Genomic DNA, 26,417 nt, shown 5'->3' with positions numbered 1-26,417 from the left:
GCACCTGCAGACGTGGGAACCAAGTAAAGCCATGATGGGGATGCAAAATTAAGATTAAGACTGTTTAAATAATTCTTTCAGGCTACACAGACATTGTTTTAACCAACCTACCTGACAGAAAATGATGGATTATTTATTTAAAAGGATACAATTACCATATTAAGTAGGCCAGTTTTTAATTCATGAAACAGGCTACTATATGTGGTGCCTGTTCGTCTAGAGATACAATAATGAATAAGGACAAAGCAGCTCTATCACTTGTGGGTGCCCATGCTTATACCTCATGAGATGTGTTTGATAATCTCAGGTCGATGCTATACACTTATCTATTGACATTAAGCTTCAGGGTTCCGGTAATCCTTGATAGAATCTCCTATTTATTACAGCTGCTACAACTAAGATTATGTTACAGTATTTTCCAGTTCCAAACAAATGTAAACCACAGGAAGATATATTACTTATTTTGTCATTCAAAAACATTTAGTGCTTAATATATTGTAGTGGGAAAAAAAGGAGTTTGCAACTGCAGGATTAAAAAGTATGTAATGCCACTAACTTTGATAGAGAAATATCACTGTTGCTGTACAGGTTAGCGCATGCTGTTTGTGAGGTTTAGTAGAGATTTGTACCTGTTTTGTCAAGTGTGACATTCTGCAGACTGGAACGTGTCCTGCTCGCTCTCGGCTGTGGAGTTGGGTGGTTCAGGGCCCTTTGCCCAGCATGTATTGGTGCCCAGGGGCAGAGAGAGTGAGAGGAGACTGATCGAACTGGTTTTACACTGAGGTTGTCAGAGGTCTCCTAACTTCCTCACAAATCAATATGGGCCTTAAACTGTAGCCAACCGGCTGAAACTGGCTGCTATTTCTTCTCGACTCAGGCTCCGTCCACGTTTCTCATGAGTAATGACTGAGCAGTTTGAATTGAGCCGAACGCCCCTGTGGGCCAGAGAACACTGACTCATGTTGTTCGCATACATTAATAATGCATTATAGCATGTAACACAGGATAATTAACTCTGCTGCTAACTACAAGCTCAGTCCAAAGTGCCATTCTGCCAGGATGCTGTTTGCTGAGAGTGAGAAAGCGTAGGGTGATGACTAAGCTATCCATCTTTGTTGTGAATGATTATAGGCTTTACCCTTGATTTTTTTTCTTTTGATTGGTTTGCATTTTGTTTAATCATTATATCAACAAGAAGTGCTCCAATTAGATGGATATTAATCAACTGCTCAGTTGTGAGCCAGGCAGAACTTTCTGTATTTTCTGAATCCAACAATATTAAGTTTGTGCTGCATTAAATTTGTGTTCATCTATATATATAGGGCTGATTTTTTTTTTTAATTTTTATGCCGTAATGATACTTGACTTTTATAGTTATGATACCAAAACAATACTTTTTTTAACATGGAGGTAGAGCTGAAACAATTAGTTGATGAATTAATTAGTTGATCAACAGAAAATGAATTGGCAACTATTTCAGTAATCAATGAATTGTTTGTCATCTTTTAAGCAGAAATACCAAATGTTCTCTTGTTCTGAAGCAGTAAACAGAATATCTTTGGGTTTTGGACTGTTGGTTGGACAAAACAAGCAATTTAAAGACCTTATGTTTCCAGGATATTATGATGAGATGTTTCACTATGTCATTTAATGGAACCATCAATTGATCCAAATGATGATCAAGAGCTTTCAAAGCTCCAGAGAAAGCTTGGTAATGTACCTTGACGTAAATTAGCAGTGCGGAACTTTTACATATAAATGAATGTCCGTTACATTCAAGCTCTTGCCAAACGAGTTCACACAATGCTGATTAAGCCTATCACTGCCAGATAAATCTCCTTGTATTTCACAGAATATGGACTTTTTAAATCTCATGTCAGGGGCAACATTCCCATGCTGGCTGTTTGATCGTTAATTGTGCGGCTCTTCTAGACTTTCCAAATGTTACCAGACCAAATGGAATGAATTTTGATAGTGAAACGAGTCATTTCACAGTTGTTGTGTGACACTCAAAACAATTTATCCACTGTTTTACAGCCGCAACAGTACGTTATGGCCAGTGATGTACTGGCTATTGGGCAAACTGTTTTGGGACAAATCCTGATGGTCCGGTGGGCCGTCAAAAAATATGTTTTTGGGCCACTGGACATTTTTCCATTTTCACCAGCCCTTTCTGTGTGCCTGTCATTTGGGGTGCACGTGAGAGCGTTCTGCATGCCCGTGTCAGGCAATCACAGCCGAGCGCCCTCCTTTACTCTCGCTGCCAGAAGGGGGAGACAAAAGTCCCGCACTCCAGCTTTAAGATTTTTTTTTTGTTGATATACTTTTACTCTAAAGGTTCCCTGTGGAGTTTGTAACCTCTAACAGTGCTATGGAGCATGGGCATGCAAGCTGCAAGCATGCAAGGGGACTGCAAGCTAGTAAACATTGCAAGATTGAAAATACTATAAAATATTACTTTTACAAATATTCTATTAGGAAGGAAAGGGATTCAGCTTTGTTTACAGGAAAACTTCACACAGCACCTTTAATTTATAGAATTAAAAGTTTTCCTTTAAAAAAAACACAACTTTCTTTTTCATTTACAAAATATGCAAAATTTCTCAAATACATTAGTTTTTAATGTTGTCTTAACACAAGCAGCTGTCCAAGGACTTTGCCTGAATAAGAATCTTAGCAACACTTTGATGTAAGCTTTCAGTACTTGACTGTTTTTGATACTCGATGCTACAAACACATTTCATTCCTATGAAAAATATTGAGGTCTGATACACAGCTCTATCTCTAGTGATTTCTCCACAGTACTAGTATGACTCAATTGTTTATATATTTATTTACATGAATATGAAATGTGAAATCCCGTCTCTCACCATGCCGTTTTGCTTTGAAGTTAAAACCCACCATGTTACATTCACTACTCATTACAAATAGACTGATTCTGATTGTGATTTGCATTCTGCCAGCCCTAATCAAACCAATGTAACAATCTAATTGATCACTTAAGTGTAACTGGAATCATTTGAAGCTTTATGTTCCAATCCGCCATGCTTCAGTCCCCTCTAACATTGCTTTTTACCCCCCCCCCCCCTTCCTCTCTTTCCACTCGCTCTCTCTCGCTATCCCCTGTGGTTCTGGTCCACTGCTCCTCTCCATCTCCCTTGCTCTTTATTGACTGTTGAGTGTAAGGCGGTGTTAAACCAGCATCGATGTAATAGTGGGCATTAGCCCTTTGAACTGCCCTTAATCTGACTGTAATAAACTCACATTTATTTTGGTGGCAGAGGCTTTTCTCAACACACATATATATATATACACACATAAATATTTGTGGGTAGATATCTGTGTGTGTGTGTGTGTGTTAAGAGTTGGTGTGTGTGAGAGAGAGCTGGTCCTTGCATAAATGGCCATTGTTATGGGGATAGCATACCCGGTGCAAAGCCTGTCAAAAGCTCTTCTGCTGTGCGGTGTACTAGAGCCGTGCTTGAGACTTGCCTTTAATTGGAATGTAATTGGAGAAGCACCATTGATCATGAATCACATTCAGCTCTGTCTCCCTTCTCCCTGAACTCAGGGCTGCTCTGTTTTCCACCGAATGACTCTGACTCTTTCTCTCCTTCCCTCCTCCTCTTCCTCCCGTAAGGAGAACGTCAGTCATGTGCAGTGGTGCGACGCAGAGGAACAAGGCCCCCTACTGGGTCCTGAGCGCGGGGTCAATGTGCGTCTGGGGCACAAACCAAAAGAAAAAGGAAAAAGGGAGAAAGGCGGCAGGGGAAGGAGGGGGTTTGGAGGGGGGATCTGGTTTGAGAGAAGAGAAAGAAAGAGGGTGGGAGCGATGAGATGGAGCGCACTAGTGGAATCATTTGTAATAGCTTGTGCGCTCTATTGCGCCATTTCATCCAGCATTTAGTTAAGCGAGATTTGTTTTGTTTTGCCTTTGTTGTTCGAAAATGCTCGGAGAAGTCAATTTGTTGGCTCATTTGTCAAACGCTGGACTGCGTCAGTGGCATCTCAGCTGTGTCATGGAGCGGAGAAAAGCTCTCTCACTCAGTTTGAGTGTAGATGGGAATCAGGCTTTTGGAGATTGCCTGTGTACCATTTTAAATGTGGACTGGAAAACAATGAAAACTAAGGGCACTGGCAGAGCACCTCTGTCCCAAATTGATTCTTAAGTGGAATAGGGCAGCATGAGAGGGGAGGTGGGAGGGATGCAAAGGGAGAAATGGTGAAAGAGAGAGAGGGATTGTAAGATTTTGTAGGGCTGAACAAATAATGGTTTTTATATTGAAATCGCCGTTTGATTTGAGGAAGTGCAATGATTGAATTGAAATTATAAACTCATATAAATAACAGTCTTTACCAAGCTGCAGGAACCTTTACTCGGAAGACCATTGATTTCCCATCCTATAATGACAACTGTTGCTGGCAAAGATACTCAGCTGTAGCTAATTAACATTAATTCTGTGACTTAGCCTCACAACAAAAAAAGAAGCTGGTTGTTGTCTGGTTAATAAGCAGTCTTCATGCAGGTGTTGTGCTGTTTAAAGTTAACCAAAGATTGTTTCATCTAGGAAGAAGAAGAGGTAGGCTGCATCTTCTTCTCTTCATAGAGTCTTTTTTCTAGATAAACAATCTCATTGATCACCTCGTGTCAGTTTTAGACAGGCGGCTAGCTGTCAGCTCGTTAGTTGACAAGTGTAAATGACAGACACCTGGCAGACAGAGTTGTGGAATTTCCCAGCTTTTTTTTTTTGTGAAGATCTATTTATTGACTTCTTCCACAGAAGACATTTCAACATGTCACTGATGTAAAATCACAGGTGTAAAATGATATAATGAATGATGGTTTAATTCCAGTTAGCTGCTCCAGTTCCAGAGTTTTTAGCCACACCTCTCCTTTTCCGACCATGACAAGTCAAAATGTCTTAAAATGCCTGTTAACTGGTTCAGTATAACCAGTGCAAGAAAATCTGTCATACATACATTCCTCACATTAAGAATAAATCAACTTAATTTAGGAATATACTGTACTTTGTACTTCAAATTTACATTCTTGGCACACATGTGAAGTATTATTAATAATCTATGGAACCTAAAAGGTGCATCATATGTTTTATGCAATGCACTGAATGCAATTAGTCTGTGTGTTGTAGAATGTAAGAGGGTTTGCACTTAATCCAAAAGGGTATTCCAATCTGCATAATTGTAGGAGCAGTCTAACACCAACTCTCATTTATGTTTTATAAGGCGTTTTTTTTTTTTTTTCATAATTGGAGCACATATTACAAAAGCACAGAATGCAAGCATAACATATAATCATTTTGAGTGTATCACCTTAAAAGCTCTGAATCAGGACCTCCAGGATTCGGGGGATTGTGAAGCAGCTCGTTGTCCTCAGTGTGTGAAGCTAACATTAGCTCAAGCAGCTACAGTGTAGAGCTATCAACAGTAGCAGTTTGTCATTAGTACCATAAATGGCCAAATTAGACTTAACACCAACACTGAATATCATGATTATATTTGAATATTATTAATTGATGCCAAATAAACCACTGTGCAAGATCTTAGTAAATGTGGCTAAATTGGTATTTTGTGATAGAAAACATTTCAAGTTTATTTAGAAGTTTTGAGCACAGAAGTTTGTATTTGACCTCTGAGTATAATGAACAAAATAGTCTAAACTCCAAAGTCTACTTACTAGTTTTTGGAGCAATCAACCCAATTTGACTTTTTTATGATTGACTGCTTTGGCAAAAAAAAAAACCCTGACTTTTACCTTTTACGTGATTCTATTCACACGGATGTGTTTGATACTAGCTACAAGATACAGTCTTTTTGTGATTATGCTTGATACAAATATATCTTATTTTAGACCAGTAGCACAGGTCTGGTGCATAATTTAGAGACAATAACATTCATTTAAATTTGCAGTATTGCTCAAGTACGCATTTCAATTCGATATTCTCAAAATCGTTCTGCTTTAGTACGGAGCGAGGAAGTAGAAGGAACGAGGAGAAGAGAGAAGCTGATTGTGCTAGAAACTAGAGCAGGGTCAGGGATCCTTCTTGGATATTTATGAGACATAAAGAGTGACATGAAAATGTTATCAAATGGATGAGGCACATTGAGAGATGAATGTTTGAAAGAGCAAAGATTACTGATGAGAGGGTGAGAACTGATGTCGGGTTACGGTATGAGAGAGAATGAGAGCAAACAACAAACCTACACAGAGCAATTTAACAGACAAACACAAATATGGCGATGAACGAGGAGCTAATGAAAATGAATTGGGGAATGAGGAAAATGAAGTGGGGGTCGTGAGATGTGAGAAGGGCTATGAGAGAAGCCAGAGGGAGGTTGAGAGTTAGGGTGAGAAGAGATGGAAGGAGAGAGGGAGGGATGGAGAGGAGAGAGGAAGAGGTGAGCAAGCAAAAAGGGGGAGGTTGTTGTTTTAAGATCAGAACGGATGAGTGCGTTTCCCCTCTCTGGGGAGGGGGCCCATCGGCTCTCTATGTCTGTCACTCCACTCGTTTATGCCTCGCTCCGAGGGAGAGGTAAAGGGCGCTGAGTCGCTGTGTGTGTGTGTGTGTGTGTGTGTGTGTTTGAGGTGGCTCATGTGAGAATGGGAGCCATTTAGAAAAAGGAGTGTAATGCTCGTTTCATCACTGAGTGAGTCACCCTTCCTTTGATTAGGCTGTTTTTCTCCTCTCCACCACTTCTTTTTTTTTTTATATCCCTGTCCACTCTTTTCTGCCTTGTTCTCCCCTCACATACAGTTCATACCTCTCTTCCAGCTGCTTGTATAGACGGACTTTTCTTGTCTTGTTCTCTTGAGAACGTACATTTCCATAACCTGCTGTTTGGTGACAGCTTTTGAGTTTTAGCAGAATGACCGCTACTGTTGTTTCTCTCTTCTTGTTTGATTGAATGCTTCATCGTTTAGTCAATAAAACGTCAGAAATTTGTGAAAAGAGTCCATCACAGTTCCCCAGAGCCCAAAGTGAAATCTTCAAATTTTTTGATCGACAGAAAATTATTCAGCAACTATTTTGATATTTGAGATTTGAGATTTTGAATCAAATAATTGGGGTTTTCCAGTTCCAACTTGTCAAAGCTGAGGATTTTATGGTTTTCTTTGTCGTCTGTGACAGTAAACTAAATATTTTGGGGTTTTGGACTGTTGGTTAGACAAAACAAGACATTTGAAGACGTCACCTTGGGCTGTGGGAATTTATAACAGGCATTTTTCACTATTTTCTGACATTTTATAGACCAAACAACTAATCAATTAATGAATAAGCCCTAATATGACTAATAGATTATCACAATTGTTAATTGTTTTAAATAAGTTCGGTTGCTTTCAATTCTTGAATTTGACCAACATCAAAGCAACAGTTGATGTTCAACCACTGATATAAAGTGCACAGTAAAAAATAAACACTGTGCATCATAGTCACTGTCAGTGTCATTACAGTAATGAAGAACTTGCACCCTTATTATATCAACATTATTTTAAAATAGTATTTAGAGTTGGACTAGAAGATTAAAATCATTGGAGAAGATTAAAATCATTGTTCCTCTAATTGAATTTGATGATAGTTGATATTTAGCGCAGACAATTAGTTTATTTGTTCATTCATTTAGTCATTCATTCCAATTTCATGTTAAGATTTTGGTTGATTTAGAAAATCATATGCTCAACATCACATGCATCATATGCTCAACACTATTGCTAAAGTGATGGAAAAATTATTGGATTTTTAAAATACAGCTGTGCTAAAAGTGATCAACTGTTGCAGTAATCATGCTAATTGCAATTAGTCACTTTGCTCCCCTGCTGCTGACATATAAAATCATTGACTAATGAAATTAATTTAGAATTAGCAGGACTCCTCTTTGCTCATGGGAAAGCATTTGGGATACACTACTCCTTTTAAATAAAGAATGAATTCACAGAAAACATATTTAACATCTAAATGAATTAATATAAAATTAAAATAAATTAAATGTCACCACAGGTTTTATGGCCTGTTTTTAAATATCCGTGGAGGCATGAAACGCCATTATATTATATTATACACTGACTGGCTGACATTTGATATTTAATTAAAGGCCAGTATCAGTCAAATATATTAGCAAGCTGATTTATCTGTCTAACCCATGCAATAAGTAATATCCGCCCTGTCATAAAATTAACACTAAAATACGACTCTGTTTCAGTGTGATAACGCTCATTTGGCTTAAATTACAACATGTCAAATGTTCCATTTTTGGTGCTAATAATTGTATCAGGATTGTAACTAACTGGCAGCAGCCACAGAAGCTCTCCCAGACAAAGTTATCATTGTTTTTGCAGGTAGGCAGACCTGTCACCCTGAGTGTGTGTTTAGCCCAGTTGCCATGAAGGTTATCAGGCCAGTGCACAAACTAGACTAGAGGTGGAGGGGAGGCGGGGCAGGCTCCCCACAGGTTAGGAGGCATAAGTATGCAGCACCACTTAGGTGCTTATTTTAACCTGTGTGTGTGTGTGTGTGTGTGCAGAGCTGTCTGTCCATGTGTCTGTTTATCCGCCTGTCTCTTTGTGTGTGTGTGTGTGTGTGTGTGTGTGTGTGTGTCAAGCCTCCCAGCAGGAGCAGCCAAAGTGCGTTCCTCTAATGTCATCCTGTGGCCGTCCTCCAGCTAAAAGCCAGCGGCTTGCTCTCCTCTACACTCCTCCCTCAATGTCACCTTTCCTCCCTCCACTTTTTACTTTTTCCTCCTGTAACGCCTCCTCCTCCTCCTCTTCTCTCTTCCTCTCTCCCTTCCTCTCTATCTCTCTGTGTTTGTCATTTTTCATCATCTGTCTGATGTTTGCTAATCTCCGTCCTTTCTCTGCTCTCCGTCTCAATTCATCATCTCTACTTGGGTCTTGTGCTGAAGGTTACCGAGTCGCTGATAGAGAGGAGACGAGGAATAGACGATCATAAAGACTGACAGGAAGGGAGGGAGGGGGTTATCCTCTTATCTGTTTCTTTCTTCTTCTCTCTTTCTTTCTTTCTCTCGTTTTTCTCTCTCAATCTCCCTTTCTCTTTCTTTTCTTTTACTCTCTTTCTCTTTCTGTCTCTCTCTTCCTCCTCTCCCGATCTCTGCCCCTCTATCTGCTTCTTCCTGTCATTTCTACCCTGACATCCCTCACCTCTCCCTCCTTCCTCTCCTCCTGCGGATCCCCCCATACTGACAGCCGTCAATTTCAGACGGACACACTTCACAGAAACAGCAAGTGAAGTGCGCGTGTGTATGGGTAGCCACGTAATGTGATGTGAAGCCTGTTAGTGTGACCCATGCAAGAGGTCAACACTTAACCCTGTGTTTGCTTTGTCACTCCGAACAGCATGTGTTTACACTTTGATTTGTGCATGTTAAATATGGTCAGATCACCTTGCTCTGTCATGCTTCAGCACATATGAATGCACAGCTACACACAAACACACACACACACACACACACACACACACACACACACACAGCCTGGTACATTAGGCTGTTAGGGTATTCTATCTTTACGCACATAAGGTCACATTCAGAGCTCTTGTATGCCTCGCTACACAGGCCGGCTGCATTAGGCCCAGGAATCACGGCAAAGCGGCCTGCCTGTCTCTATCTGAAATTCTAATCACCACTCGCAGACATTACTATTCAGTCTGTGCTCCCGCTGGCTGCCTGCACAACGGCTAAGCTTTGCACTAAAGTTTTGGTTAAACTGTGAAGGCCAAAGCCCATTTCATAACACCTACATTTGTATTACATATTGATAAACACAATCTGTCTGTTACTTTCTGCCCCCAATCTGCCGTCTCCTTCCCTCCCACCTGCTTTCGGTCTCCCTTCACCTTGGCCTCCACCACTGCCCGCTCCAACTTCAAAACACTGTTTTTCTTTTCCACATTCAGTGGATCCATTCCCTTTGTCACAAGTTATTTATGCATTATACATCTTTTCTTAATAATCTCTCCTCTCATCTTTCAATTTTCCCTCCTTTGCCGCCCTCCGTCTCTGCATCCCTTTCTTCTGCCCCGCTTAAAGCGTTTCACCTCTCCACTATCTCCATGCCTGGGCACACTTCCCCCCGTTCGAGTCATTCTTATCTTCCCTCCTATATTCCTTCATCTCTTCTTTTTCCTATCCTTCCTCTCTATCTTTCTGCCCAGCTACCTCTCACATCCTCCCCTCTCTGCACCCTCTATCCCCAGCTCCGTCCATCTCTCCCCCTACCCTCCCTCTCCGTCCTCCTGCCCCCGGCTGAAATTAAACCCCGCTGGCGTGAGCCTGGCCCGACCACGTCTCCCCAGCAAGGCTCAGCCACACAGACCTAAGAAACAGACCTTGAAAAACAAGATAAAGTACATCAAAACTGCAATGGGTTCACCGCTCCGTGGGCAGTGTATATTTTTGGATACCATTTCACATTTTAACACTCTCTCCGCCCTGCTCCAACCAGTCTGTCTCTATTTCTCTCCCTCTGTGTGTTTTGCTCTGTCTCATCCTCTTTTCCTCTCTGTCTCAGACAGACATTGTTGACAGTGAAGCAAGTCTGCAGTGATTAACATTGATTAAAGTGGCTAACAAGTCTCCTTTTTATTCTGTTGGTGTGAGGCTGTGTGTATGTGTGTGGTTGGGGCCGCGAGGGTGTTTGCCTGATGCATGTGTTTCTATGTGCTCGTTTTTGTGCTCAGAACATGTCCATAAAGCTGTCACTCATCTGGGTGCATGAGAGAAAAGAAAAGCCCAGCTGTGAGTGCTTAACAGTGGAGGTGTGTGTTAAATGGGATTGTACGAAGGCGAATATGTGTGTCTTTGTCTGCATATGTACAGGCTCATGAAACACACTCACTTCATTCAGCTGCCTGTTTAGCAGAGACTCTTATCCTTTGTTTTCCTGCCACATGGACCATTTTACCCACAGATCTGCACAGCGAGAACCAAACCGCCTGCAGCTTAATTCAGCCTCCAATCAAGTGACCAATCAAATCTGTCATTTTACCTCAAGGACACATTGATTGTGTCATGGTGTTCCATTATTTGAAAATGTGTGTATTTTTTCCATGTGCATGTATGTGTGCATACTGTACATGTGTACACAGTTTTTCTCCTCTTCTTGGATAATATTTAAAGTAACTGTTAGTGTTTGGTATACAGTAGATGGATGTTGTGTACAGTATAAAGACAGGCATTGTCAGATAAGTTGTTGCCAGGGGCTAATTAATATTTTCATATAGAGCTGAAACTAATGATTATGTTCATTACTGAATAATCTGCTGGTTATTTTCGCAATTAGTCAATAAATCATTTGGTGTATAAAAAGTCAAAGGTGACATCTTCAGATGTCTTGTTTTATTCAACAGTCCAAACCCCAAAGATATTCAGTTTACTATCATGTATGACAAACATTGAATCCTCACATTTGAGAAGTTGAAAACAGCATATTTTGGGGCATTTTTGCTTAAAAAAATGACTAAAACAATTATTCTATTATCAAAATAGTTAATTTTCTATCGATTGAATAATCAATGAATCGTTAATTGTTATTATGAACAATGGATGAAATGATGTGTAATGTATAATGATGTATAATGATGAAACCCAAGTGGTGAAAAAATTCAATAAATGCAGCTTTACAGATATTTACCGATATCATTATCTAATACCATATACAGATGAGTGACAAATTAAAGGAAAAACTGGTACAGATCTGAATGCTTGACCCCGACAGTGAGGGGATCCGGTGGCTCTGTTATGCTTTGGGGGGCATTTTGCTGGCATGATTTGAGTCCACTTGTCCCCTTAGAGGGAAGGGTCACTGCAAATCAATTCACAGTTGTTCTGAGTCATCACCTTTATCTTATGATGAAACATTTCTATCCTGATGGGAGTGGTCTCTTCCAGGATGACAATGCCCCCATTCATAGGGCACGAGGGGTCACTGAATGGTTTGATGAGTACGAAAATGATGTGAATTATATGCTATGACCTTCACAGTCACCTGATCTCAACCCAGTTGAACACTTATGGGAGATTTTGGACTGATGTGTTAGACAGTGCTCTCCACTTCCATCATCAATAAGAATATCTTTTGGAAGAATGATGTTCATCCCTCCAGTAGAGTTCAGAGACTTGTAGCATCAATGCCAAGGTGCATTGAAGCTGTTCTGGCAGCACATGGTGGCCTAACACCTTACTAAGACACTTTATGTTGGTTTTTCCTTTAATTTGTCACCTGTCTGTATATCGCAATATGGCAAATGTGTGTAAAATCACAAATAAAATAATCAAGTATAACACAATCAAACATGAGAGTCAAACAATAAACTCATCATACTGTATGTGTACAGCAAAACTTTAGTAATCTTTCTAGTTTGCAATTACAACCTGCCCAGAATCATTACAAAAACACATTTTCAGAACGATAATATGATACAATCATACCATCACAATACAAGTTCACTGAAGAATGAATTTTTGTCCAGCCCTATTGTTCGCAGCATAAATACATAGCAAATAGATTTTTTAAGAAATCTATTAAAAAAAAGGGGGTTGGTTTAAACAAAAGCAGAAAATTTGCATGTGCTGCGTGACCCAGGTGTGATTGAGCGTGTTGATTTAGTCTTGTACGGTACCTGAGCACAGGAGCTCGAGCAGTAACCCCTCTAGCTGAGGCAGTGTAGGCTGAATGAGCCTTTGAAGCGCACAGATTCACATCCGACATGGCTGCCTGAGCCATAAGAACAACTCCATGAATTATGAAAGGGCACAAGCCCATCGCTGGGCTGCTCCGAGAAGGGGAAGAGATGGAGCAAGAGATAACTACATATTGTAGATAGATAGAAAGATAGTGTAGAGGGAAGCAAAGTGGAAAAAATAAAGGAGAGAAAGATGCACTTGCACAATGAGAGAGGGAGATAAAGCGTGCGTGTGTAGTGGAGTGAGAGGGGTTTTGTTTTGGAGAGAGAAAGTGTGTGTGCGCTTGTCTTTGTGTGAATTTGTGCCTGCCTGCGTATGTAAGTAAGATCGACGCTGCATCGCTCCCAAATCTAACCAGCTGCGTGAAGAATCGCTAACTACGGCAATAGATTTAGGCTCATCGCTTGGTCCACAAAGGCAACATTTTCACACAGACATAACATACACCACACAGGCTTTGTTCCAGCCTCTTCAAACAGTTTTCACTGTGGAGGTGTGACAGCACGCCAGGCGGGGATCTGCTGCCCACCATTTCCAAACCCCACCAGAAAACAGAAGAGAGACGGAGAAGGGGGGATTTTTTGCACCAATTATCTAATGTGTGATCTTGGGGCCTGGCTGCCTGTCATGTGCAGCCTCTGGTTTATTCTGTCTTTTAATCTCTCTAGTAATCTTTTTGCCACTGCTGAGCCGGTGTCACAGCAGTGAACTCCAAGACAAGGCAATTCCATTAGGAGATGGCATGAGGCGGCATTCATTAATGGCCCCAGCCAGATGCTGTGCTACACATGGAGGGAGGCAGGAGGGGTGTTTGAATTTGATTTGATTCCTCAGGATAATGTATTGTGCCTCATCACAAAGTTGTTCCAGACAGGGGGTTTCCATATTCAGGAGGAGGTATTGTGTCCACTGAGAGAGCAGGTGAATTTCCTTGAGTATCATTGTGCGGTGTAACAACCTCGTTCCCATCCCTCTCCATCCCTCACTCTATTCCAGGTCGATCTCCGTGAAGCCTCGTCTGAGCCTGTTCAGTATTCAAGGCTCTCGACTGTTCACTCAAATCGTCTCTCAGTCTATTGGTTTAAACAGGAAACAGTACAAACTTGAAGCATTTCAGCCTCATGCACCCAGTTCTCCCTTCACCATCTGCATGTTTTACCATACAGCAGCTGTGGTGTTAGAAATTGTCCTGAGGAAGTAAACATGCTGAAAGATGCGTCGCCTCTCCAAGGATGTCTCACATCGAATGCTTTCAGAATGGTCCCCTCTTAACGTCCTCGGTTACATAAGTGCCTATATGTACCGGCAACCTTCACTATTCATAGCCTCGGGAGACAGAGAGTGATGGAAGGTAGAGGAAAGAAAGAAAGAAAGTATGAAAGAAAACACAACAGAGACACAGAGACGTATTGGAAGTAGAGAAAAAAAAAAGAACAATAGAAGGAGAGGAGCTGTGCAGAGGACGCGGAGGACGCAGAGCAAACGTGGGCTGCGGCCGGTCAATTATTCAGACGAGAAAGGTCTGTTGTACCTTGGGAGCTGCTTTGAACATGCCTGCCTAGCATCACCTTCTAATGGGCCACAGATTGACATGCTACCTGAGCAGCCCCCCCTCCTTTCTCTCCTCTCCTATACAGGCTCTTATCTGGTGGAACGTGTAAATAATTACTCCATGACCACTCTGCTGTGCGAGCTGGAGGGTTGTTTGCACAAAGAAAAGAGGATATATTTTAAAAGGGCGACGGGTTATTTTAAGAAAATGGGTGAATTATTTATGGGGGCCTGCTAGGAAGTGTTTGTGCATTTGTGCTTCCTTATGTTCCGTGTATTTGGGGGATATCACAAGCTGTGTGATGAGAGGAGAGTGGAAATGACGTAATGCGAGGATGTGTATTTGTTAAATGCAGTGTGTAAGTTAATTGTGTTGAGCCTCGGCCATCAGGGAGTGTGCTTTGAGGTTTCTTTTATCATTTTAAAAGTGCATGAGTGTGTGTGTGTGTGTGTGTGTGTGTGTGTGTGTTTGTGTGTGTTTGGTGGTCTTTAGGGGGGCTGCGTACCTACATGAAACCCTGCAGTTGCCATGGTTTGGAGATAAAAGACCAGATTATTCTACTTGGCACCCATTAGGTTGGCGCCGCCTGAATATCGTCCAGTCTCAAATCTGACCCAGAACTAGTTTCCTTCATCTTTCTTTCTTCTTTTCCACCTCTCCCCGCTCTCCCTCTCTCCTGTCTTTGTTCTCTTTGCTCTCTTTCGCTCGCACTGAGAGAGGGATATGTGTGCCAGCCCAGAGTAGGGGCTTAAAGACTGAGGTTTTTGAAAGTGAACACCCTACTGTGGTTGACTTCCTGTGAGAGCAGCCGAGCCCCTCACATACCGAACTTCAAAGCTTGCATACTGCACTTTATGAAGATAATAGAAGTGGCTCTGTTGTCTCATGGCTCACGAGCCTCTCTGTGGATTTACTTTTGTGTTATATATATTTTCTCATGCGTCATGGTTTTACCTACATGCCTAATTTGTCAGTTTATTCTTCAGATGCATTAATATACCCTTATGTGAGTGTGTGTGTGTGTGTGTGTGTTGGTGAATCCTCCTGGCCTTTTCTAGAGTGTCTCCTCCGCTCTGTCAGTGGCCAAACAGTTGGAGATGGGTGAGATAAGCACTTTGCTTTTGGACGTGGCCATGGAGGGCTAGCGGGAGCTGCCTGGCACCCTCGCTGAGGATGTGCACTGTGGAGAATTCATCTTGATGAGAGCTTCTATTGTGTGTCACAGCCCCTCTGCTATTTCACTTTCTATCTCCCTGCCTGTCCGATTCTCACTCTACCTCTCTCTGTCTCTCTAAGGCCAGCACCCTTTACATTTAAGCGATAGTATACTACAAAAAAAATGGAAATTGGCGTTTGTTCTCACAGGGAATATGGAAGATTTGAGACAAAAAAAAAGGAACAGTCAGAAGAACTTGTCAAAATTGTCACACTCTCATTCACCAGCTCTCAAAGTCATTTTACCGGCACCTTATTTCCACTTTGGGTAGATGGAGCGGTTGTAGCACCAAGATGAATCAATTCCAGGCATAAAAAAATGATTGTTGATATTGATTTTACAGCTTCACTGTCACTTCAACTATCCTAAGAATGTATTATAGCAGTTTCGTAACAAAATGTTTGAAAGCCAACTTTATTCATTCATTGATTTTTTTTGCTCATTTAAATATTCACATCTTTACACAATTTCATAGTCTATTTTGCGGGATTCATTGTTTGAATTTAGACTTGTTCTAGTCTAAATTACTGTTTCTCCTTAATGCAGAAGGCACCATATGGACTTGTGGTCCGTTAGATGAAGGTACTTAACAGATGTTCAGCAAAATAGCAAACAGAATATGTGCAAAATATACCAAAATGTAGTGTTTGGGAGAAATTACACTGATTTCATTAGTTTGTGGGTGATAATTGCTTTGTCAACGTGATGGATTTCGTTTTGAACATGATGGATGGAAGAAAACTTCTATTTAATGAAAGGTACTTGTCTTGGAAGGAAAAGAAAAACATCTAAAGGCATTCATGCACACGTTCAACTAATCCAAACTCATAAATACTTCGCTAGTTTTACTTGAGAGTATTCTCTCCGTCCTCTTTGATTTAGGGAACATGCCATCTCCCGTTCATCTTCTTCCATCTGTATCATTAACTGCCAATTAATCACAGCCATAGCCAGTGTAGCCTTTGTTTTGATTTGCACCCAGTGCCATATTCATCAGCCTGGGGATGCGTAAAATTTTGTTTTAAATTTATTGGAGTCATTACTTAAATACAAACACCTATACACACACATGGGCACACACACTAGCCCTCTGGGGACTCTCCATTATCTCCGTGTATCAATGCAAGACCTTTGCGGGAGAACGGGTCGCGTCGGATGAAGGAGAAAGGAGAATGAGTTGTGCTTTTTATCATCTGACGAAACAGTGAACGAGAGACAGAAGGGGGTTGGGTGTGAGATGGTGAATGAAAGGCGACCTCGCAGAGCCAGTGTGAGAGCAGATGTGAGCGATCAAGCCTTTAATAGCGAGGTACAATTAGAGCCTCACCTTGAGAGAGATGGACCCTTGTTATCGCAGCTTGTCACAGGATATAATCACACTGAGAACTCAGCGGGACGGATGACTTCTCAGGACTGGCCGTGACCAATTTGACATCACCTCGTGATACCTCTGAAGGTTTATATCTGCCGTCATTAGGAGAGAAGGGATTTTCCTGCCTTGCTTTCCTTCCATTTTCCCATTTTCTCTGTCCATTTCCCTTTTTAACATTTTTTAACATTTGTTTGTATCACTGAAAATTGTGACATGACCAGATTGTTGGATATCAGAGAGACTGCTGCACCATTATTATAGCCAGTCAGAATCCCAGTTACATTAAACTAAATCATAGTCATTAAAATAGGGAGTTTAATTACTGGATTTGAGTGCTCACTAAAGCCTAAGCCATTTTGCTGCCAGTCTAAGTTGCCACATAATGCAAAGCCCAAAGCCCTGGGGCCATTTATTGCCAGAAAAACATTCCCAAGTGGTACTTGGAAACATTCCACTGTAATAAAAGTAAAAAAGATGCCTAGTGGCCTCTATTATATTATTTTATGCAAAGAGTCTAGTTGTAGGAGAGCCACAGTTTAATATTCAACTGTGTCATCCATATTTCTGTTTTATATTTAAACTTCCTCTGTGGATGTCTAGGAAGTAAAGAGCAGCTTAAGCCACATAGATTAATCAATGAAATGTATGTCTTTTCATATTCCCTTTGAATGAGTTGGCTCAGCAGCAAGCCATACTGCTTTGCAAGTGATTTACTAAGACGTTAAAGCTGTGGAAATGGCATTATTATGTTGATCATGATCCATTTTGTTTCCCTCACTGCTACAGTTCAAATATGCATGCCCACTGGGCTAACAAGCAAACACAAAGTATCCTTTGTGTCAGGCCAGTCAGTGTCTCTGAACCTTTTTTTGCCCCTAAAAAGAAGCAATGTCTACCTGCAAATCCTTTGTAATAGGTTGCATATGTTTATGTGTTGTAGCAAAGAATGATTTCCCCTTCTCAGATTCTTTCATTTGGATCATTTTTGGATTCCTGGTGACATAAAACTAACCAAGATTTGAAAACATACAAAAAATAATTTTGCTGAAATACTGCTGAAACAATTTTGATAAAAATCCTCTAATTATTTAAAGATCCCCTCCAGCGATGTTATGAGATATATAAAAACAATACCCTGTTTGGAATAATAGTATGTGTCTCATATGGTTTTCCACAAAAAAATAAAGTCCAATTACCTCATTAAAATCCTTAAAATTACATCTCATCCTTCTCCCTCCTATTGATTAAATATTTTTCATATATTTTTCATTTCGAAAGTGCTGGACAAAAAGTGACTACTACTTCACAGAAAAGTCTATTCTCAGTGTATTTGCACTGAAGGCTTCGAGTTTCCACATCACACTTGTATAAGCTGAATACTGGCCCATGATTGGTTCTAAACTATTTGTGATGTCACAAATCATCCTGGTAGGCCCACCATGAGCACAGGGAAAATTTCTCCCCTTCAGCAGATGAAAGTGAAAACAGTCGTCTACTGTCAAACTCACACTCATACATCATTCTGCACAGTGAAACTCAAACAACCAGCTGAAGTAACAACAAGCAAAACACATTTTTACTGGAGGGGGACTTTAAATTATTTATTAAGCTAAATGCAAAACATTTGCTACTTCCAGCTTGAGGATTTGCTGCTTTTTTCTTTGTTGTAAATGTCATTGTAAATTGAATATCTTTGGGTTTTGGGGTGTTGGTCCGACAAATTAAGCAATTTAAAGAGGTCACATTTGGCTCTGAGATATTATGATGGACATTTCTCTCTTGCTTAACATCTTATAGATTAAACAATTAATCAATTAATAGAAACATAATTGAAACATTAATTAAAAATGGAAATAATTGCCGAAGTTTTTTCTAAATTGCTATCCTGCCTATCATCTTTTTACTCCTTAACGCACAAACTGGTGTTAAGCTGTGTGTGGTCTACGCCACCGGCTGAAGTCAGAGCCTGACTCATCTCTGCAACATCTCCTCCACCAGCTCAGACTTTTAGATTCCAGGGGTGCCTCTGGAAATCCAGAGTTAAATCATCCCCCACTCGGATGCATTTGCCTAGGTTAAGTTGGCTAATACTTTACATTTCTGAAAGGGTCCCTCAAGCTCCCCTGCACCCACATCACTAAAGGCATGCCTGGAGCAAGGCAGGGGGAGAAAGAGACACCAAGCAACTGAACAGCAGGGTGGAATAGTGAGCAGACAGACCGTCCTTCAGTTGAAAGATCCATTTCTCAGCCCCTGTGTTAGTAAGAGTCAGCCCCACAAGCTGCTGGATGTTGTTCTTTAGCTATGACCTCCAACTGAGAGGGAAAAGAAAAGACATTTCACTTACAGGAGATCAACAAAATATCACATCAAAACTGAAATCAATAAGTTTCTGCATGTTCAAACTGCAAACATTTGTGAAGTTGTTCCACCTCATTGTCGCTGGCATGCAGTGAAAATGTCACGACCTGGCTACATCAACACATGTATTAATTACTGAAGTGATTCATATATTTGAAGGCATTGACATTTCAATATCTCAGAAGCTGAGTAGAGAGCGTCCCCAAGCTGCTTTAAGATTGCGAGGGTGGGTTGGGTTTTATATCAAAGGGAAGCAATGGGGAAAAAGCAGGAAACATACTGTCAGAGAACAGAAAGCTGACCTGTGATTGGTAGGAATTGATAAACTGCCGTCAAAGTGATCGGCTTGAAAAGGTAATTGCTGTCGAGACTTGCTGTCCTTGAGCAGAACCGGTAATTACTTCAGCAGAAGTACTGTTTACATTTGGTGATATAAGGGTCAACAAATGGACACCGCAGTGTTCTGGGTGTAGATGTCTGCAAACGTTTAAGACGTTTTGCAAAGCTTGCCTGAATTAAAGCTTCTCAGGATAAATAAAGGCAAGAAAAGAAACATGGCAGAGCTTTTCGAATGAGAAAAGCAAAGGTGGAAGGGCAGAGAATAAACCGTGGGGAGGTTTACAGAGGAATGGGTAAATATAAAAAGGTAATGTTCTTCAATTTCTTTTAGGCCAGGGTGGACAGAGGCTGTAGAAGACACTGACTGGATGACTCCCTGTGGTCTAATAGTAATAGAAGAGAGTTGCAGCGTTTGCCTCTTCCAACAGACTGGCTCAGCACTTGTTTCTCCTACAATCCTCTCATTTTGGATCGAAACACTGTAAAGCAGGCCATTAATTGCGGCGTTAACTCAATCAGTGAAGACTCACTGGAGATATTGCATTCGTGTGCGCGTGTGTGTGTGCATACGCTTGCATGCATGTCTGATGGTTTTCTGTTGTGCGCATGTGTGCGTGCACGAGTAATGAGTTTTGGTGCTGAGGTACGGAGAAAAACAGCAGAGCCTTGCTTGTCGCTGCCAGGGGACTCAATCGGAGGAGTCTTGTCGGTGGTAAACAGACGATTGGTGAATGGCATTTAAGTCGCGCCATTTCATGCATCAGTAGTTTATCCTTCTGATGAAGCTGATGTTGATTACGCCAGAGAGGGTGTTTTTAAGGTGTTAAGTGACAACGCCACACTGACCTCATCTTTACTGAGAGAAACTTCTACAACAGTGAATAAACACAGCTAGACAGCAGAAGAGCAGCACATCAAGTACAAGATTTTACATAATTAAAACATAAAAAGTTTAATGAACTACTTTTCTCAAGGCAGCCATCTTGGAAAGCAATAAAGACAAACAAAAAAACAGCAGTGTTAATTAGACATTAGATTAATTACTCTTGGGGTAGAGAGTGTGATCGTCTATGCAGTGACAAGAGAAAAAGTCAATCCTTTAAATTTGAATCACGCCAACTCCATGGCGCTGCTTTTGACAGAGCACGACTATGTTCACAGTTGCTTTTAGATGTTAGATATGGATGTTTATGTTAGCACATAAAAATAGATGGAGAGCAAATCTCTAGATATTTGGTCAAATAAAGCACAAAACTTCAAAAGGTTTTGAAAACTTTTAAGTATAGGAAGTAACAAAAGCAGTTACTTTGCTTTTATGTAAAAAAAATTCATTGTCCAGTGTGCACCTGTGATGTTACATCATAAAAGTGAGCTTCTCACAATTGTTGATACATGCAGCGTTAATACCGCTGAAGAGTTGAAACCACAAGTGTTTTTTTTTCACAGTCAGAAGCTATTACTATCTTTTCTACTGCAAGGTTGGACTATGTTTGTCAAAAGCAACAACGTGTTTCTTCCAGCTGTTTCTAATGGATTTCTGAAAACAGTTGGAGCCTCTGGCAGTAATGTGGGGTGAACCAGCAGTAGAACAAACAGCAGTGTTTGAAGAATACCTCGGTGGGTCTTCGAATTTTCATACCCATTCATGTCAGTAGTGAAAAAAAAATCAAACCATTGCACTGGTATTATTATTCCTGGATAGTCAGCAGCACTCGTGCTTCTGCTTTCACCTTGATGCAATCTAACAAAAATTATTATACAGAGGACATGGATCGGTGTTAGTTTTAAGCTCAGTGAAGCAAAACAAAAAATGATTGGCATCACTCATGTGGAAACTGTGGGGAAATATTTCCTGATAATTGTCCTTATTTCACTTCATTTTTTGTATTTACAAATGATTACATTGTGGTGCCTGTATTCTTTTTCACTACAGGATTTTCTGTGGTTGCAGGAGATACTCTGTGTCTGCCCACTGTATGTTTTTAAGTGTCTTTAGATGTAGCTCTGCCTTACCACTGTTATTTATTGATACCAGCAGTATTCTCCAAAGACTCTTTTTAGCACAGATATGAAAGGTGCAGTGGTGCTATCTCTGCCTAAGTCTTCCTCTCTTGTTCTTTCTCTATTTTACCACCCCCCTCCCCTCTTTCTCTTCCCCCGTCTCTCTCTCTCTCCCCTGCTACCTGCCTCCCCTGGCAGTCTTCACTAGCTTGTGCAGCCTTTACTAACTAGCTGCGCACTCCCACTCATAGGAAAATGATGATGAGACAGCAAAACCACCACAATGCAGACAATGCACAGCGGGAAGAGAGGAAGAGAGTTGGAGAGAAGGAATGTGGCTGAAGGAAAGCAGAGAGAATGAGAGCCATCAGTCTTTCTTATGCACTTCTACCACATATATGTTTGTATACTGTATGTTCATCCCCCGGAGAGCACTGTGTCTCTGTCTAGGCCTCTGCCTCCCTTTTTCTGCCTTTCTCTTTGTTGTCATCATTCAACGCATTTTCCTCCCTCACCCATCCCCCTCCTCCCACTCCCTTTAAGTTATTAAATCTCCTCTCACCCCCTTTCTCTCTTTCTCTTCTCTCCTCCCTCCATTCCTCTCTGCCCTGCAACCTTTCTGTCTTGTGCCACTAAGTGGACTGCTTATATAACACCGTACACCTAGAGGGACTCCCCGCCTCCTCTCACCCAGCCAGCCTGTTCTTCTCACTCCACCCTTTTAGTCTCCTTACTTACTGTTTTTTTCCCTTCTGCACCACCTTACCTTCTTTACCTCTGCAAGAGTCATTTTTCCTCCTACCTCTTCCCTTCTTCTCCTCCTCCTCCTGTTGCTGACTGCACCTTTGGAACAAACGGTCCTCCTGCTGTGCAGCTACATCTAGTGAGACTGAGTGTTATCCAAAACAGTAAACATTAAAGTAGCAGGGTTATATATTTGTCTAGTGCTGAAATGAGTCAAACAACAGAAAATTAATCAACAACTACTTTGATTATCAGTTATAGGTAATCATTTAAGCACTGTGCCAATCAAAAACACCAAAAATTCTTCAATGTGCTTCTCAAATGTGAGGGTTTTCTCATTTTTATATCACTGTAAACGGAATACTTTTAGATTTTGGACTGTTGTTTGGACAAAATAAGCAATTTCAAGACATCTCCTTGTGCTCTCCTTGATTAATCAAAAAAGTGTTGACAGATATGATAATGAAAAATTCAGCTTCTAAGCCACACTGACGAACCAAATAAACTATCATTCTCCATATAAGTAGCCTCTCACGTACATTTTTGCATATTTTTCTGTATCTGCAGCTAGTATATTTTTAAAACAGAGAGAGTAAATGCATTGCTGTGGAGTTAGCTGCACTTGCACTATTTCTCGGTAGTATCCAGCAGCCTTTTGTCCTTAAACACTATTGAATGCTATAACACACACAAAAACACGCACATTTTTCCTCCTGCTCATGCTGCCTTGCATTCGGCTGCTCTTGCATGTAGCTGTCCTCTCACCTACATTATTTCTCAATGACTGCGTCACTCTCCGACTTTTTACACATCACTGGTATCCAGGATTTTCCTCATCTCATGTTTTCATATTCAACACACCCTCTTTCTCCCACTTTCATCTTAGGTCTGTCTACTTACCATTCTCTTCTATCCAGTACTCATTTTACATCTGTATCTCTACCCCTCTACTCTCCCCCCATCTCAACTTCCTCCTCTCCTCCTCCACCACCACCAACCCCCCTCTCTAAATATAGTCTCTTTGAAGCATAGCTGCGTTGCCTCTTCCCACAACACTGCAAGACAAAAGTCTGTCATCTCACATCTGAGCAGCAGGGATAGGAAGCCGAGATAAGATTGATGGCCCAAAAAGAACACTGGTTAAGAGAATTGATATTCATCTGCCTCAGCATGTGTGTAATCGCAAACGAAGAGCAGGGCTAGAGATGAAATAGGCGAATGGGAGTGGAGGAGAGGAGAGGATTGAGAGAAAAAAAAAGAGCAGTTGTAACACAACAGTGTGAAAGAATTGCAAGACAGAAAAAAGAGGGAGAGAGGTGTTATGACATTTCTGATCCTCATTTTATAATTGAATAATAATCTCTCTGGAGGCCTGACCTAGTAACGTATGCATGTGTGCGCCTGTTCGTGTAAGCGTGTCCACAGTGTGTGTGTGGTGTGTGTCTGTGTGTCTGTGTGTGTGTCTGTGTGTGTGTGGGTGGGTGTGTGCGGGCACAATGTATACACTGTGAGGAATGGTTGTGAATGTGTGTAAGTGTGTGCTCCTTTGTATGTGTCTAACAGAAACTGTGTAAGAAAGAGGAGACAACCAGGAGAGAATAAGATGAGGTAGAAAGAGGGGAGGGTTGCGCTCTAAACATTAAGCAGCACAATATCTCCCCCTACTGTTGCAAAGGTGTCATTACAACTCCAGTTGGTGCAGGTTACACATCATTGCAGCCAAGGACAATTCCCATCTCATCAGCTCACCTGCAGGAGCCCTTCTAATGACTTCTACTTTGTCTAATTACAGATTGTGTAATTTCCATAATAAGTATACTCAGTATTATAAACAGTGAAGATCACAGCGTGGCGGCTGAATGCAAATCATAGCACATCATCTCGTCCCAGTTGTTCAGTTGAGGAGTCGAATCGAATAAAGGGTTACTGTACCATATTGTACATCTCACACACATACACACACACACACACACTCAACCTTAGAGTGGCCTTCTTTACCTGCTAACAGCATGCTCGTCCATCAGCGAAAGTTGCCAGGGGAGCTTGGTCCATCATATGTACTGTGCGCAGGCCGGTTCCCCTGCGGCCAGAGTATACATCGCCACTGACAGGATCTCCTTCCGCCTCAATGACCTGGCCCGTAGCTGGCTCAGGGGGAAAGACAGGAGTACAGATTATCATTCTCAGCACCGTTCTCAGCACTCGCCACAGGGCATTTAGAGAGGAAAATGTGTATATATATGAAGAGGGGGGAGGAAGGTGTATTAGTTTATCTTTCAAAGAAAGAGGGTGTTAATGTACGCTGAAGGAAAAGTCTGTAGTTCTGTGGCCTCTTTATGTTGCTTTTGTGTTGCCTGTACTATAAAGATCAATTGATTAATTAATAATTCAATAGGCAGAAAAGTAATTGACAATGAGTTTGATAATTGAGTACTAATAGAAGTCATCTATCAAATATAAATGTTAAACATGAATGGCCTCTAGCTTCTCAAATGTGAGGACTTGCTAGTTTCCTCTGTTTTATATCATCTTGGGTTTTGGGAACTTGTGATGGGCATTTTTCCAACATTCACGATTTACTGATATTTTATCAACTGAACAAATTTCAAACTGAACACTTAATATCTGGAGGTGGCTAGTTTAGCTTAGTTTAGCCTAGCATAAAGACTGGGAACAGGGGGAAACAGTTAGCCTGGCTCTGTCCAAAGGTTAAAAAAAAAAGTCTAAAGCTCACTAATTAACACGTTACATCTTATTTGTTCAATCCATACAAAAAACGAAGTGTAAAAACAACAATTTGTAGTTTTAAGAGGGATTATGTGTGGGACTATACTTCTTGGCCAGGTGCAGTGACTTCCTGGAGTCTCCACTGGTCGCCTGACAACCTCAGAATGATGATAAGACACAAAATGTTAAACTATACCTTTAATGGATAATGACAATAATTTGTTGCAGCCCTGGTAACTCATCTACATTCTGTCTTTCTTTTCTTCTTCCCTTTCTCCACTTCCTCTATCTGTTTTTTCTTTCAACACAGGCTACGGAGGGAGGGATACACCGTGCAGGTCAGTGTCAACGACTACCTGGACATCTACTGCCCACACTACAACACCAGCCAGCGAGGGACGCTAGAGCGCACCATTGCAGAGCAGTACATCCTCTACATGGTCAGCTATCGCGGCTACCGTACCTGCGACCCCCAGCTGGGCTTCAAACGCTGGGAGTGCAACCGGCCACATGCGCCCCACGGACCCATCAAATTCTCTGAGAAATTCCAGCGTTACAGCGCCTTCTCGCTGGGCTACGAGTTCAGCGTGGGCCAGGAGTACTACTATATCTGTGAGTCAGACCAGTAAACACTGGCCCTGGTTTATTGCAGTGGATAAGAAAGCACATCCAATATTTTGATCTGAAATTATAATGAGGAGCTTCTCTTCAGCTGCTGTCACCCACATGTATTGACGCTGTGGGTGTTGTTAATAGATTCTGGAAGTTCAGCTGCAGAGAGTCGCTTTATTGCAGCGCTGCAGTTTACACAGCTGATTGTTGAGGGTTTTTTATGGCCTGCAGAGGGCACAAGGTTGACATGTGTGTGTTTTCTGTCTGTTTTAGCCACACCCACCCACCACCACGGCCACAGCTGCCTGAGACTGAGAGTCTACGTCTGCTGCTCCACCGGTGAGACTTGACCCCTCTGTCTGTCTTGTCTTTCTGTGTCGGTTTCTCTCCACTTTCCTCTCCCCTCCTATCTCTTTGTATCTCCCAAACACACAAACACAGAAACAAAGAGGCAGAGAGAGAGAAAAACTAAGATCTGACAGTCTCATCTGAGAGAGAGGCTTTTCTGCCTCGCGCTGTCTTGGCGAGGTTTTGATGATGGCGTCTTTTCCCTCGAAGCAGCGCTTTGAGGGTGATGGCTTAATGTTATTCTCTGTCTCAGTGTTATTGCAGTAATGCTCCATCTCTCTCTCTCTCTCTGTAAATGACATGCTCTCATGAAGCTGTACAAAAGATGTAAAAGAAAAAAAAAACAGTTTCAGCTGTAAAATCCAGCTCTTTCTACCCTGCTTCTCGCTTTCTGTCACTCTCCATCCCTCTCTCCTCCAGCCCTCTTGACC

The 26,417-nt window shown here is 41.4% G+C and overlaps 1 protein-coding gene across 1 annotated transcript in view; it reads left to right on the top strand.

The window, feature by feature from the left end:
• efna3a (ephrin-A3a) overlaps positions 1–26,417 on the top strand; it is a 61,964-nt gene that overhangs the window by 25,201 nt on the left and 10,346 nt on the right. Inside the window, exons 2-3 of the mRNA XM_067612688.1 lie at positions 25,337–25,638; positions 25,912–25,977. Of these exons, the coding sequence (XP_067468789.1) occupies positions 25,337–25,638; positions 25,912–25,977 (368 nt within the window). The remainder of the gene's footprint in view (positions 1–25,336; positions 25,639–25,911; positions 25,978–26,417) is intronic.

This window comes from Thunnus thynnus, chromosome 15 (genome assembly GCF_963924715.1).
Source record: "Thunnus thynnus chromosome 15, fThuThy2.1, whole genome shotgun sequence".
Taxonomy (NCBI): domain Eukaryota; kingdom Metazoa; phylum Chordata; class Actinopteri; order Scombriformes; family Scombridae; genus Thunnus; species Thunnus thynnus.
Note: the sequence above shows the minus strand (reverse complement) of the source record. Positions and strands in the feature narration are given on the sequence as shown.